The sequence below is a fragment of the Schistocerca gregaria genome, chromosome 11 (genome assembly GCF_023897955.1).
Source record: "Schistocerca gregaria isolate iqSchGreg1 chromosome 11, iqSchGreg1.2, whole genome shotgun sequence".
NCBI lineage: Eukaryota > Metazoa > Arthropoda > Insecta > Orthoptera > Acrididae > Schistocerca > Schistocerca gregaria.
The window spans coordinates 75,724,335-75,741,347 of NC_064930.1; the positions used below are offsets into that span (position 1 = coordinate 75,724,335).

At 44.5% G+C, this 17,013-nt stretch overlaps 1 protein-coding gene across 1 annotated transcript in view; it reads left to right on the forward strand.

Annotated features, from left to right (window-relative positions):
• LOC126295344 (pleckstrin homology domain-containing family M member 2) overlaps window positions 1–17,013 on the forward strand; it is a 260,206-nt gene that overhangs the window by 219,272 nt on the left and 23,921 nt on the right. Inside the window, exon 17 of the mRNA XM_049987814.1 lies at window positions 10,405–10,524. Coding sequence (XP_049843771.1) covers window positions 10,405–10,524 — 120 coding nt within the window. The remainder of the gene's footprint in view (window positions 1–10,404; window positions 10,525–17,013) is intronic.

Sequence of the window (17,013 nt, forward strand, 5' to 3'; positions counted from 1 at the left end):
GTGTAAAACATTGAAGCTTCCACGTCAACGCAACAAAAGGTGCAGCCATTGATGTTACGTATTTTGATACAAACTCCCTCATTGAAACCTATATGGTTCCTCTCGTTGACGTGTATTGTGAAATGTGGCAAGAAGCAAGGTTTCACAGTACAAGTAAAGGAAAATATCTGAAAATTGTTTATTTGTAATTATAATGCACAGAAAAATATTTCTTTTGTCGTTTGTTATCTGATGTGGAACATAAATAAAACAATAAGTAGTTCTGCATTAAAGCTGACGGGTTTGCAATGGTTAAACTCAAACATTATGGGCAAGAAATGTCTTTATTGTTCTTATGATACATCTAATCCATCATTAGATATCCAAGAACAGTTTCTGCACTTAGATATAGCATTTCGAGCTATATGTGAATCATTCCAAATCTACACACATCAAAAACCTTTGCATCACCCCGGCTTCCAGAACCCCTGAAGACAGATGTTGACTGTGGATATTGTATCACAGACACAATCTCTTTGACTGTTCAGAGATGTCACTAAACCCACCCATAGATGCATGCATGAGCAGCGCCTATTAGACAGAGGGGGTCTGACAGCCGATCAGTTCCAGTCATCCCACGAGGAAGGAGGTACACGGCTCGTGTTGTCTGTAGTTCAACGATACCTAGATGGTCAACACTGCAGTTCAATAGTGTCTGCATTCTTACTTTGTGCCAGGAAGTGCTCTCAACAAGGGAAGTGGCCAGGCATCTCAGAGTGAACCAAAGCGATGTTGTTCAGACATGGAGGAGATACAGAGAGACAGGAACTGTCGATGACATGCCTCTCTCGGGCTCCCAAGGGCTACTACTGCAGTGGATCACTGCTACCTATGGATTATGGCTTGGACCCTGACAGCAATGCCACCATGCTGAATAATGCTTTTTGTGCAGCCACAGGACATCGTGTTAGGACTCCAGATTGTAAGCAATAGGCTGCATGACATTCTCCTTCACTCCTGATGTCCATGTCGAGGTCCATCTTTGCAACCACGACACCATGCAGCGTGGTACAGATGGGACCAACAACATGCCGAATGGACTGCTCCGGATTGGCATCACGTTCTCTTAACTGATTAGTGTCGCGTATGCCTTCAATCAGACAGTCGTCTGAGACATGTTTGGAGGCCACCCGTTCAGGCTGAATGCCTTGGACACACTGTCCAGCGGAGTGCAGCAAGGTGGAGGTTGCCTGCTGTTTTGGGGTGGCGTTATGTGGGACCGACGCATGCTGTTGGTTGTCATGGAAGGCACCGTTACGGCTGTACGATACATGAATGCCATCCTCTGACTGACGGTGGAACCGTATCAGTACCATATGGGAGAAATGTTCGTCTTCATGGACGAAAATTCGAGCCCCATCGTGCACATCTTGTGAACGACTACCTTCAGGATGACGACATTGCTCGACTAGAGTGGCCAGCATGTTCTCCAGACATGAACCCTATCAGACCTGCCTGGGATAGATTGAAAAGGGCTGCTAATGGATGGCTTGACCCACCAAACACTCTGAGGCATCTATGCCAAATCGCCATTGAGATGTGGAACAATCAGGACCAACAGCACCTTGCGGAACTTGTGGATAGTATTCCACGACGAATACAGCCCTGCATCAGTGCAAGAGGACGTGCTACTGGGTATTAGAGGTACCAGTGTGTACAGCAATCTGGACCGCTACCTCTGAAGGTCTCTCTGTATGGTGGTACAACATGCAATGACTGGTTTTCATGAGCAATAAAAAGGGCAGAAATGTTGTTTATGTTGATCTCTATTCCAATTTCCTGTGCAGGTTCCGGAACTCTCGAAACCAAAGTGATGGAAAAACTTTTGTTGATGTTTACAGTAATCGCTCCTGGGTATCTGATGGATAAATTTTGAGATGGGGGATGTGGGCATAACATCATTTCTGGCCTGGAGTTTGACTTTTAGCATTGTGACCCAGTCAGCCTGTTCGGAGAACAGCAGATTATTATAATAATAGTCTCGTGCCTCTTGCATGACTTTTTTACATTTACGTTACTGAAGTTAAAACGCTCTTGAAAATCTTGGAATTCCTGGGACCCATATCTTGCCTGTATCAGTGTCAATAACAGGATTCCCAGAAGGATGAACTGTCTATGCATATAATTAAATTTGTAAAAAACCCTCAGTGCACGAGTCGTACTCACATCTGGCCAATTTTTTTTTTTTTTTTTTTTTTTTTTTAAAGTAGCAGTATTCCCCCTCTTTTTTCATTCTGCTCTCTCTCTCTCTCTCTCTCTCTCTCTCTCTCTCTCTCTCTCTCTTTCTCTCTCTTTTTCTTTCTGTGCATGTGTGTGTGTGTGTGTGTGTGTGTGTGTGTGTGTGTGTCCAACCTCTTTTTCTCTTTCTCAGTCTATCTTTGCTTCACACTTTCACCTTCTACTCACATAAAAAAAATGTTTTGCATCACCTTGGTTCTGAGATCCGTAACCTGTACAGAAAATTGGAATAGAGATCAACATAAAAGTCATTTCTGCCCCTTTTATTGCTCATGAAAACAGCACATTGCATGTTGTACCACCATACAGCGAGAGCTTCAGAGGTTGTGGTCCAGATTGCTGTACACACTGGTACCTCTAATACCCAGTAGCACGTCCTCTTGCGTTGAGGCATGCCTGTATTCATCAAGGCATACTATCCACAAGTTCATCAAGGCACTGACGGTCCAGATTGTCACACTCCTCAATGGCGATTCAGTGTAGATCCCTTAGGAGTGGTTGGTTGGTCACATCGTCCATAAACGGCCCTTTTCAATCTATCCCGTGCATGTTCAATAAGGATAATGCTGGAGAACATGCTGGCCACTCTAGTCCAGCGATGTTGTTATCCTGAATGAGGTCATTCACAAGATCTGCAGGATAGGGGTGCAAATTGTTGTCCATGAAGATGAATGCCTTGCCAATATGGTTGCACTATCTGTCGGATGGCATTTAAGTATTGTACAGCCATTACGGCACCTTACGTGGCCACCAGTGGTGTATGTCAGCACCACATAATGCCTCGCCAAAACGTCAGGGAACTAAAACATCATAACATGACGTCCTGTGGCTCTACGAAAAAGATTATTCAACATGGTGGTGTTGTTGTCAGGGTTTCTTCAAGCCATAATCCATAGGTAGCAGTCATCCACTGCAGTAGTAGCCCTTGGGCAGCCTGAGCGAGGCATGTCATTAACAGTTCCTGTCTTTCTCTGTCTCCTCCATGACCGAACAACATTGTTTTGATTCACTCCGAGACACCTGGACACTTCACTGGTTTAGAGCCCTTCCTGGCACAAAGTAGCAATGTGAACATTATCAAACTGTGGTAATGGCCATCTAGGCACGGTTGAACTACAGACAACACGAGCCGTGTACCTCCTTCCTGGTGGAATGACTGGAACTGATCACCTGTTGGACCCCCTCTGTCTAATTGGTGCTTTGCTCATGCACAGTTGTTTGCATCTTTGGGCGGGTTTAGTGACATCTCTGAACAGTCAAAGGGACTGTATCTGTGATACAATATCCACAGTCAACATCTAATTTCAGGAGTTCTGGGAACCAGGGTGACGCAAAAATTTTTTTGATGTGTGTATCATCTCTGGACTAAATGTGGCACAGTTCTAACCAAACCAATGTATTATGTGCTCTCTGTGATTCCTGCTATTTCACTTCTGTTTTCCCTCTTCCCTACAACACATGAGTCCCCTCAATCTGAGGTCTGAGTAACATGCTCAGACACATTCCTTTAGAAACTGGAAGTTTCAGAAGGTGATAATGTTTTTTTTTGCATTCAGTGCATGTATTGGCAATACTAAAAAAATATTTCTCTTAAAAATGTGAGACCAGATTGATAAGTTCATGACTCTGATGAGAGATCATACTCAAATTACATGTTTCTTATTTGCACTAAAGTCATATATCTATTCTGTGTAAGATTAGAGCATTGTAGAGAGCATCTAAATGCAGTAATTTTGTGTGATTGTACGAAAATGGAGAAAAATGAATTTTGTGTTATGATGAAGCAACACTTTTTGCCTGAATAGACATTGAAGGAAATGGAAGAAAAACTGAGACATTATAATGGGATGTCCGTTCTGTCACACAGCACAGTTCACAAGGGGGTCAGGGAATTTTATGTGGTTGTGGATGCACATTGAGATCTGAACAGAAGAAATTGCTGAACAAACATTATGATATAGTCATACAAGACTGCCAAGAGAAAAATCTGCAATATAGCCAAGGTTTTAAACATCTCGAGGGAATGGCTAAATAATGTGCTCAGATGTTTGCATGTGAGAGACGTTCTAAATTGGAATAAAAACAATCTGGACTGTAATAAAATATTTCTTTGTAGTGGTAACTTGTTTCCATCAGGATGTGACCATGTTGAGACTGCTTATACCGTGACGCAGGTAGACGCAATGAAGGGAGCATATGTTGTGGCATGACAGTTGACGTTTGTAGAGCCCCAACACTTCCTTTGTTCACTGGCACCACATTCTGACCGAATCCGGTTACCACCACAAATAAATATTTTAATATGGTCAAGACTCTTTTCAATGCACTTTGAAGTATTCTACCTAGACCATTGCTTTTCTCAAAAAGAAATGTTACATGAGAAATGAGTCAGCAAGATGTGTCCTGCACATGTTGACAATTGAGGAAAAGCAGAATTATGGACCATTTCACAGAAATATTTTAAATGTTCCAAATGAATATTTATTGTGGTACATTGTGACTGATGAAATGTACACTGGTGTCCAAAATTAAAGCAACAAACCACTATTTCCCTGTCGTGTGTCTAATTCATGATGTAAAAATATATTAAAAACAAAGATTCCAAGACTTACCAAGCAGGAAATCCTAAGAAATTTTGGTCCTATGTCAAAGCGGTAGTTGGATCAAAACAAAATGTCCAGACACTCTGTGACCAAAATGGTACTGAAACAGAGGATGACAGACTAAAGGCCGAATTACTAAATGTCTTCTTCCAAAGCTGTTTCACAGAGGAAGACTGCACTGTGCTTCCTTCTCTAGATTGTCGCACAGTTGACAAAATGGTAGATATCGAAGTAGACGACAGAGGGATAGAGAAACAATTAAAATCGCTCAAAAGAGGAAAGGCCGCTGGTCCTGATGGGATACCAGTTCGATTTTACACAGAGTACGCGAAGGAACTTGCCCCCCTTCTTGCAGCGGTGTACCGTAGGTCTCTAGAAGAGCGAAGCGTTCCAAAGGATTGGAAAAGGGCACAGGTCATCCCCGTTCTCAAGAAGGGACGTCGAACAGATGTGCAGAACTATAGACCTATATCTCTAACGTCGATCAGTTGTAGAATTTTGGAACACGTATTATGTTCGAGTATAATGTCTTTTCTGGAGACTAGAAATCTACTCTGTAGGAATCAGCATGGGTTTCGAAAAAGACGATCGTGTGAAACCCAGCTCGCGCTATTCGTCCACGAGACTCAGAGGGCCTTAGACACGGGTTCACAGGTAGATGCCGTGTTTCTTGACTTCCGTAAGGCGTTTGACACAGTTCCCCACAGTCGTTTAATGAACAAAGTAAGAGCATACGGACTATCAGATCAATTGTGTGATTGGATTGAGGAGTTCCTAGATAACAGAACGCAGCACATCATTCTCAATGGAGAGAAGTCTTCCGAAGTAAGAGTGATTTCAGGTGTGCCGCAGGGGAGTGTCATAGGACCGTTGCTATTCACAATATACATAAATGACCTGGTGGATGACATCGGAAGTTCACTGAGGCTTTTTGCAGATGATGCTGTGGTGTATCGAGAGGTTGCAGCAATTGAAAATTGTACTGAAATGCAGGAGGATCTGCAGCGAATTGACGAATGGTGCACGGAATGGCAATTGAATCTCAATGTAGCGAAGTGTAATGTGATGCGAATACATAGAAAGATCGGTCCCTTATCATTTAGCTACAAAATAGCAGGTCAGCAACTGGAAGCAGTTAATTCCATAAATTATCTGGGAGTACGCATTAGGAGTGATTTAAAATGGAATGATCATATAAAGTTGATCGTCGGTAAAGCAGATGCCAGACTGAGATTCATTGGAAGAATCCTAAGGAAATGCAATCCGACAACAAAGGAAGTAGGTTACAGTACGCTTGTTCGCCCAATGCTTGAATACTGCTCAGCAGTGTGGGATCCGCACCAGGTAGGGTCGATAGAAGAGATAGAGAAGATCCAACGGAGAGCAGCGCGCTTCGTTACAGGATCATTTAGTAATCGCAAAAGCGTTACGGAGATGATAGATAAACTCCAGTGGAAGACTCCGCAGGAGAGACGCTCAGTAGCTCGGTACGGGCTTTTGTTAAAGTTTCGAGAACATACCTTCACCGAAGAGTCAAGCAGTATATTGCTCCCTCCTACGTATATCTCGCGAAGAGACCATGAGGATAAAATCAGAGAGATTAGAGCCCAAACAGAAGCATACCGACAATCCTTCTTTCCACGTACAATACGAGACTGGAATAGAAGGGAGAACCGATAGAGGTACTCAGGGTACCCTCCGCCACACACCGTCAGGTGGCTTGCGGAGTACGGATGTAAAAAAAAAAAAAAAAAAAGTGCCGGTAGATAGGCACAATGAATAAAACACACACACAGAATTTGGCGGCTGCTTCATCAGGAAAGAGGGAAGGAAGAGGAAAGATGAAAGGATGTGGGTTTTAAGGGAGAGGGTAAGGAGTCATTCCAATCCCGGGAGCGGAAAGACTTACCTTAGGGGGAAAAAAGGATAGGTATATACTAACGCGCGCGCACACACACGCGCACACACACGCGCACACACACGCGCACACACACGCGCACACACACACACACACACACACACACACACACACACACATATCCATCCATACATACACAGACACAAGCAGACATATTTAAAGGCCGGTTGCGAAAGCCAAATTCTGTGTGTGTGTTTGTGTGTTTTATTCCTTGTACCTATCTACTGGCGCTTTCCCGCTTGGTAAGTCTTGGAATCTTTGTTTTTAATATATTTTTCCCATTTGGAAGTTTCTTTCTATTTTATTTACGTCACCATTAATTCATGATGTAATCGTACAAACAGGCAACAGATGTCCATCCAGTCGTGTCCTGCATGGAAGATGCCCTTCTGGTCAACGAATAACCACACCAACAATGTCATCAGTGGACCTATCGAACGGGATAGTGTTTGCCGTGTATCTCCACGTCCGAAGTCACTGTGTACACAGTCGCTGACGATGCAGTATGGCACAGACAAGACACCTACCAGGCTCTCTGTGGTGGAGGGCCATAGGAAGATGTGAATTGTTCTGTTGTTTTTAGTGGTGACATCTTATAGAGATCGAAACTGTTTCTCGAAGACTAGGGTAGGGCCGACCATGTGTAATATCAGGAAGAGGACCGTTTTTTGACGGTAAGGGCGCGGCGGTTTCGCCTTAATACCGCATGGCAACTGGCATCTGACCTCGCAGCATGCCCCGGATGTATTGTATCGGGGGAAACGGTATACAGAAGCCTTTGGCAGAGTGGCCTTTATTGTCTGTGACCTGCCATATGTGTACCTCTGATGCATTTTCACAGAAGGGAAGAGCAGAGTCATCAACGTGCCACCTGGACGGTTGAACAGTGGGCCAACGTTCTACTCACAGATGAATCCCGATTTGGTCAGTGATTCTCGACAGATTTGCATCTGGAGGGGATGTGAGTGGTGTGGCCAGGGATCATGTTGACCACTCGGACTTCATGAAATTGTGCAGTTAAATCGGCAAGGTTTAACTGCTGTCGGGGTATTGCGACGTGATCTTGGGATCTCGTGTGTGGTTGTTGTGAGATGCCGTGGGCCCAGACTTCATATTGCTGGACGATAATGCCCAACCTCACACAGCACAGGTGGTTGATGTATTTTGGAAACAGAAGATTTTGGACACACGGTGTGGCTTGCAGTAATTTGAATCCCATAGAGCATGTGTGAGATGCACTAGGGACACAGTTTGCATCACACCAGAATCCACCAACCACTCTCCAAGACATGTGAGAAGCTCTGCAGGAAGAATGGGAATTATTGACTTAATGTGAGACCGACGAATTCATTCACTGCATGTCCCGTCGTTGCCGGGCCTCTATTGCTGCCAGAGGTGGTCACCCCCCACCCCATGCTGAGTGCATTAACCAATTGTCGAAATCTGTGTGTAAATCTGCTAAGCTGGAAAAAACAAAGAACATTTTTGTCTACCATTATAATGTTGCAGTTGTTTAAATTCTGTATTCTTTATATTGTTTCTACTTTACTATCACATGAGTATACTGTTTTGTAGCAAAATAAATGCAACCTTGCAAAACTTTGGTTTGTTGATTTACACTCCTGGAAATGGAAAAAAGAACACATTGACACCGGTGTGTCAGACCCGCCATACTTGCTCCGGACACTGCGAGAGGGCTGTACAAGCAATGATCACACGCACGGCACAGCGGACACACCAGGAACCGCGGTGTTGGCCGTCGAATGGCGCTAGCTGCGCAGCATTTGTGCACCGCCGCCGTCAGTGTCAGCCAGTTTGCCGTGGCATACGGATCTCCATCGCAGTCTTTAACACTGGTAGCATGCCGCGACAGCGTGGACGTGAACCGTATGTGCAGTTGACGGACTAGGATCCTACGTAGTGATGTAGGGGACCGCACCGCCACTTCCCAGCAAATTAGGGACACTATTGCTCCTGGGGTATCGGCGAGGAGCATTTGCAACCGTCTCCATGAAGCTGGGCTACGGTCCCACACACCGTTAGGCCGTCTTCCGCTCACGCCCCAACATCGTGCAGCCCGCCTCCAGTGGTGTCGCGACAGGTGTGAATGGAGGGACGAATGGAGACGTGTCGTCTTCAGCGATGAGAGTCGCTTCTGCCTTGGTGCCAATGATGGTCGTATGCGTGTTTAGCGCCGTGCAGGTGAGCTCCACAATCAGGACTGCATACGACCGAGGCACACAGGGCCAACACCCAGCATCATGGTGTGGGGAGCGATCTCCTACACTGGCTGTACACCTCTGGTGATCGTCGAGGGGACGCTGAATAGTGCACGGTACATCCAAACCGTCATCGAACCCATCGTTCTACCATTCTTAGACCGGCAAGGGAACTTTCTGTTCCAACAGGACAATGCACGTCCGCATGTATCCCGTGCCACCCAACGTGCTCTAGAAGGTGTAAGTCAACTACCCTGGCCAGCAAGATCTCCGGATCTATCCACCATTGAGCATGTTTGGGACTGGATGAAGCGTCGTCTCATGCGGTCTGCACGTCCAGAACAAACGCTGGTCCAACTGAGGCGCCAGGTGGAAATGGCATGACAAGCCGTTCCACAGGACTACGTCCAGCATCTCTACAATCGTCTCCATGGGAGAATAGCAGCGTGCGTTGCTGCGAAAGGTGGATATACACTGTACTAGTGCCAACATTGTGCATGCTCTGTTGCCTGTGTCTATGTACCTGTGGTTCTGTCAGTGTGATCATGTGATGTATCTGACCCCAGGAATGTGTCAATAAAGTTTCCCCTTCCTGGGACAATGAATTCACGGTGTTCTTATTTCAATTTCCAGGAGTGTAATTTTGGGCACCAGTGTAGATCCATTACATTCGACACAAACCAAAAACACAATCCTACAAATAGATTTCCTCCAGTGAACTTGTCCTTAAAAAAACAGTTTTTTCAGTGCCTAGGCTCATGGTGACTGTCTTTTGGAATTCTCGAGGTATGATATTTATAGAGTGCTATTTTGCGCAACTTTTTTTCGATACAGGACATCTGCAAGTGTCACTGCTGGTAATATTGATGTCAATTACAGTTCTACAGTGAATTTATAACTACCTTGCAAAAGGTAAATGGAACATTCTCATATTGTGCTGCACACAGGATCAATTCCACAAGAATCTGTTTAAAAAAAAAAAAAAATAAAAAAAATAAAATAAAAAAAATGGAATTAAGCTACAAGCTGCTGCCTACCCACCCTACTCTCCAGATTTATCTCAGAGTGATTTCTGCATCTTCACAGACATTGACTCAATCAGAAGAAATTTGTGGCCAGTGAAGACTTAGTGCTTGAAACAAACTTCTATTTTGCATACTTCGAAAAATAGTATTTCTTGGAAGGATTAAAAAAATTGGATAAAAGTTGATAAAGGTACTGAGCTGAAAGGAGACAATGTTGAGAAAATAAAGTGTTTGTTTAATAACATTATTCTGTACACAAAAGTCACAGACTTATCAGTCTACCCTCATAAGTAATGGCTATTCACTCTGTCTGCTGGTAACTTTATTTTACTACCCTGACGGTACATGTGGCCCTGCTGCAGGAATTCTCATGCCGCGAGGTTCACGCCACGAGCGGAGACTGGGTGCTGTACTTCGCGTCGCCGCGCGAGATGATCGCCTTCAGGGAGGCCCTGCGCACGCTCTGGCCCTCCGTGTCAAAGGTTAGTCGGCTGCTCGGCAGTTTTTGTATTTTCTGTCACTTCTGAATGGCAATTCTGAGTGTGCAGTGTCTGCCGTGCAACTGCGCTTCGCGAGAGACTGCGCAGGATGCAGAGTAGATTGTGGGTAGGACAGAGCAGGTGATTGTGGCAGGGACAATATGGAAAGGAGAATTTGCTACTCGTCACACAGAGGAGACAGTCAGTCTCGGATGGGCACAATAAATAAGAATGTTATATATTATAATCTTTCTGTAGTTCGGGACCACAGTCGTATACATTAATACTGTTTAAATGAATGCTTTGCCCTTTGAGTGAATAGGTTGTTTGTACAATAGCAAAAAAATGGTCTATACAATCAAATGGCAAACTTTCATTTGAACAATATCAGATATATTTTTGAATGGAGGCATGTCGCTTGAGGCTGTTAAAATATTATTTATTCCAACTGCAGTTTTGACAAATGGTCATTGTCCAGTGTTGTTAAAGCAGTCAGTCATCAAAGAGAATACACTCTAGGTAGAAAATTATCAAATGTTTAAAAATAAAAATTTGACGTTAGTTATGTTAGGTGACGGGACCCACTCAACAACATAAGGTATCACAAGCTGGAACACAGTTCCCAGCCGGCCGCTGTGGCTGAACGGTTCTTGGCGCTTCATTCCGGAACCATGTTGCTGCTACGGTTGCAGGTTCGAATCTGCCTCGGGCATGGATGTGTGTACTGTCCTTAGGTTAGTTAGGTTTAAGTAGTTTTAAGTTCTACGGGACTGATGACCTCAGATGTTAAGTCCCATAGTGCTCAGAGCCATTTGAATCATAGTTCAGTGTATGAGGTGCTACCCAAAATATCTGGAATTTCACTGTAAAAATTGGAAAACTGTACTTACATCCTAATTTCCACTGTCACCTTCAAAGTAGTCACATCAGTCTTGTAAGGAATGATCCCAGTATTGTTCCCATTTACGCAGAATTTTCATCTTCAGGCATAGGTAGAAGTAGGACGGTGCTAGGCCTGGGAGGTAGGGAGAGTGGGGAGTGTTCCCATGTTGGCCGGGACTTCCTTCACACCAAGCTAGGCATGCTCGGCTGCTCTGTCATGGCCCACCAACTGACCCTTCTTTTTCCATAACTCTGGTCATTTGTGCCAAACATTACTCCTTAGTCACCTCAAAGGCATTCAGTAAAGTTGCCCGTTCATAGGCTGACCAAGTCGAACAAAGTCATTACGCACTGTTCCCCATGTGTCAAAAAATACGATCGGCACTGACTTCATGTCAGTGCGATCTTGTCGACCTCGACCTTTTTTTGACCTCAGACAAGATGTCATTTTCCATCGTGATGACTGTGTGTCAATTCAGTGTTGTAACCACAGACCTGAGATTCATCACCTGTTATGGCTCTTAGATAATGATTTTGGACACTCTCGAACTCTTTGTTGCAGCTCAGTGCGTGTCCAAATCCTGAGGTTTCATCAGTCGATTCTGTGAAGGTGAGCGACATACTCTGCTGCAATTTGTCATACGTTCAGTTCCTCGGCTAGAATTTGTTGACACGTACCGTACGATAGCTCGAGTCTCACCGTGAATTGTCTGCCCTCGGTCTTCGTGAATCAGCTTGCGGACTTTCGTGATCGTTTCCGGTGTCGTGCACGTTGACGGTCAAACAGAATGTTTGTAGTCTGCCACAAATTCTCAGCCTTCCTCGAAGTGCTCGAACCACTCAAATTTTCTTGTTCAACTCGGTGCATTCTCACCAAATGCCTCTGTCAGCAAGTGTGGGTTTCAGCTGCAGTGTTGTTCAACTCAAAACAGAATTTGATGCAAATCTGTTGCTCCTTCACATTATCCATTTCACAATTCACAGTAGCACTGAAACACATCTCGACACGCACCACTACAACTCACAACTGCACGTGGAAAAAATGACACAACTTTGTGCCACAGTAACTGACACGTGTATCTCGAGACATATAGTGGTGGAATGCCATACTGCTACCGGTTCGACAGTGAAATTCTCGGGTATTTTGTGTAACATCTCATAAAACTAAATACCTTCAGTGGGAAATGTCATCCACATACACATGAAAAAGCAGATAAAATATCGGCGAACAGCTGTCACCACTGATGTCCAGTGTAAACACGAGTGTCAAAATCTCATGTAGGGGGGCGTGGCAGGTGGGCCACTGTGGCATCAAAGTGACAAAGCTGGTCACCAAGTCCTTCATCTGACATAGGAAAGTCTCTCTCTCTCTCTCTCTCTCTCTCTCTCTCTCTCTCTCTCTCTCTCTCTCTCTCTCTCTCTCTCTCTCTCTCTCTCTCTCACACACACACGCGCGCGCGCGCGCGCGACCGCTGTCATCTCTGGGACCCGAGGCCTGACAGTACTTTGTCTGAGATGAATAGCAGTCTTTCCTGTGGAGGGTAGTGGGATGTAAATGTATACAGGGTTTGAGAAAGTGGGCAGACGGTTGTCGCATATGCCTCATGACGACAGGGTGCAGGAGGTCGAGCAGTCAGCATTAGAGAGTGGGCATCCAGGGCTGTCGTTACATGACAAAACAGGAAATTAGGTACAATAAAGAGGATATGTTTAAATGTACAGTGTACAATGGGTGCTCCTAGGGTCGGAAGTTACCAGTCTAGGAGGTCAAACAATTAACTGAAATGGGCAACAGAAGGGAAAGTGGTCCATGTTAACTTACGTTGGTGGCTGGTCGTGAAAAGCAGAGCCAGAGGCTCTGCCTTCCAAAAAGGTGTCTGTTCTGCTCGACGTCTGGATTAAAAGAGAGAGAAGCAACTGCAGAACACTCCAGCATCCACTTCCGAGTTCCAGTCTCGGTTGGGCACACAGTTTTAATCTGCCAGGAAGTTTGATATCAGCCCATACTCCGCTGCAGAGTGAAAATGTCATTCTGGAAACATCCCCCAGGCTGTGGCTAAGCCGTGTCTCTGCAGTATCCTTTCTTTCAAGAGTGCTAGTTCTGCAAGGTTTGCCGGAGAGCTTCTTTAAAGTTTGGAAGGTAGCAGATGAGATACGGGCAGAAGTAAAGCTGTGAAGACGGGGCGTGAGTTGTGCTTCGGTAGCTCAGATGTTACAGCACTTGCCCGCGAAAGGCAAAGGTCCCAAGTTCGAGTCTCGGTTGGGCACACAGTTTAAACTCCCAGGAAGTTTCATCCACACACGTGATTGGTATCCAACGCACGCTATCTGTTAAAACCAGTGGCGTGAATTCGCTAGCAGTTTTAGCAGAGGGCTTAAGGCGTCTCTTGTCAGCAGCTTTAACATGACAGAACTGCCTCGATTTTGAAAGACGAGCCACTTGTGTCACGTAGGCACGGCATAAGTTACCCGGGGGGAACATTTGTAAAGATTTGACTGGGCCTATGAAATAATTTTTTTTTACACCAAATCAGCAGTTTGAGCTCATCCTGCGTGGTGGAATGTTTTCGCTAGACAGTGTCTTTCCAAGTGCTACTCAAAAAGTACTCACCAGGAGTCAGATTGTGCAAATATGGAGGTCAGTCTGTCTGTGCACCAGTAAATTTGTGATAATCCAACACAGTGACCCTATTCCCAAAGTATTCACAGGGAAAGTGAAACACCTGTGCACTGTGATGCGATCAGGCTCCATTTTGCACAAACACCTCAGTGCGCGGCCAATACTACGAAGCTAACCGAGTGGCAGCAAATTGTTCCGAAAATGCAGCGTAACATTCAGTAGTGATCATTTCTTGCAAGATAAATGGCCAATGCCTCTGATGCGTGGCATGGCCCAAACAGTAACTTTGGGAGAATACAGTGGTTTTGCTTCACACAAATGTGGATTTCCAGAGCTCCAAAATTGCCAGTTTTCTTTACTCATGACTTCATTGAGATGGAACTGGGCCTAATCCATGAACCAAATGTAGCCAACATCAAATCCTTCATTATCAATCATTATGAGAAACTGGCTTGAAAAGTCAGCCCTCTAGGCTCGTACAGGTGTGGCCTGGTTTGGATTTTGAATGAAAGGATTTTGCTGAATAACTTCAGAAACCAAGGTGGCATTTTCAGGAGTAACATTTTACTCCCCACTAGAGCATCAGCCATACTGCCAGTCTATTGCAGTTTGCCAAAGAGCTTGCAAATGGTACTCATGTCGGGTCGTTTTGGAACATTAAATTGTGTTGTTGCCATAGGACTGTGTTCTACCCTGTGGTATCCAGTACCAGAAAAACGCATTGTTCAATGGAATATGTAATATCAAACCCTTTCTTCAGCATACTAACGTCCTTTCACATTTCAGTCGTGGAATTGAGCTGCGGTTCACTACTTATAGGCACTACACATTGCGATTACAGTACCATCTGTTAGCAGATTTTTGAACTATTTTGGAACATCTGTATTACATTTTTACAGCATATTCAATAAAAATATCATGTGTTGCGTCGTCTGATCTTATGAGGGTCGTTCAATAAGTAATGCCCCACATTTTTTAAAGAAGCCATTAATATACGTAGACAAACATCCTTGTTAGTGCTTCACATTTCATGTTTTGAACCATTCTGGCAGATGCCATCTACATATGACTCACATTAAAAGCATCTTGCTGTTATTGAATTCTCGTGTGCAGATAAGAAACGTGGTGAATATCCATAAATTTTTGTGTGTAATGTATGACGATGCTGTAGTTCATAGGAGTACAGGTGGGCGATGGGTAAAGAAAGTTTCAACCTCAGGAAATGCAGGAACAGAGCTCCGTGATCAACCATACTTGGGACGTCCTGTCACAGCCACTGCTAAAGACATGCTGAATCATGCAGATGCCATTATTCCTGCCGACCGGTGCATCACAACTCGACAGTTGGCTCTGCAGTTGTCATTCGGCATTGGAAGTGCATCTACAATGATTGAGACTCTTAGATATTCAAAGAGGTGTTCAAGATTGGTTCCATGAATGCTCACAGCAGACCACAAGATTCAAAGAAAGGCGATTTCATCTGAATTGTTGGAGCATTTTGAGACTGACGGAGAGATCTTTCTGTCACAGGGGATGAAAGCACTTTGCACCAGAAACAAACGGGCAGTCCACAGAGTGGCACCATCATATTCATTCACCACAAAAGAAAAAATGCGAGACAATCCCCTCTGCCGGAAAAATCATGGTGACAGTCTCCTGGGATTGTGATAGTGTCATTCTCGTGGATGTGATGCCGAGAGGGTCAACTGTCAATTCTGAGGCATACTTGAAAACTCTGAATAAACTCGAGAACTGTTTCGAAAGTGTTCAATCGGACAAGAATCGGGCAGACATCTTACTCCAACATGATAATGCATGCCCACACACTAGTCTGAGAACCCGAGAACACATTGCCAAATTGGGTTGGACATCATTGCCTCATCCACCCTACAGTCCAGACCTGACACCCTAGGACTTCTATCTCTTTGAGACTGCTTAAAAATTCTCTACAGGGAACAAACATTGAAGATGATGATAGTCAGTTGTGCAGTGAAAACATGGCTACGCCTACAGGACGAGAGCTTTTACCACCAGGGAATACGTGCTCTTCCACAACATTGGCTTATGTCCATAGAACGTGATGGGGACTACATAGAAAAATAGGACAGGACAAGACGTGTTGATGTATATTGTCACCAAATTCTGACTTTTTAACAATAAATATGTTCTGAGAAAAAAAAATGTGGGGTATTACTTGTCAAACGAGCCTCATAGTTTTTGTGGTATTTAATTTTGAACTCGAGGACTTCTCTCATCCTGTACACACAGCATAACATTATAATTTAAATTAATATCCATTGGAGGATACAAATTTGCAATTACGGAACTCTTCGTAGAAAAATATCTGAATCGTGTGCTCGACATACTGACTGGCGGAAATGCGGGTGGAGGGGGAGGAGTCGGCAGTGGCACTGAGATCTGTAGACTAAAGTGGCATCTCACACAGGGGAGGTATGATATTACAGCTGCTCTGTAGCCAAATTAAAACAAAAGGGAAAACAGGAGCAGGCGGCACACACTCTCTGGCGTGCTTCCTGATTGAATATTGAAAGAATGCCGGATTACGCTTCATATCTGTTTGGATTCTGTAGCGCCCTTCGGACATTGGTCTGTGATTTCGGCTCTCGTGTAGTGGCACGTGCACCTGCCTAGAAAACCCACACACACAATGTACAATCTTAACAAACAACAGAAGAAATTTAATTATTTTTATTTGTCTGTGTCCACACACAAACTGCCAGTCAAGCTCGTACACTCCCTTGCGTCATAAAACTGTCATCAATGTGAAGGTCAGTCTGAACACTCGGCTGGGCCCCGGAAGGCAGGATGCTAGTGGAGATGGTATTCCCTCCACCTCTCAACTGACGCTCCCTTCCAGTTACAGAGACACCTACAGCATAACGTGGAAACTGAACCACGATGCAAGTCACTATTTTTCATGTTAATATAGATTATAGAAGTGCTAAGTGATAGATAAAATTTCTAGGACT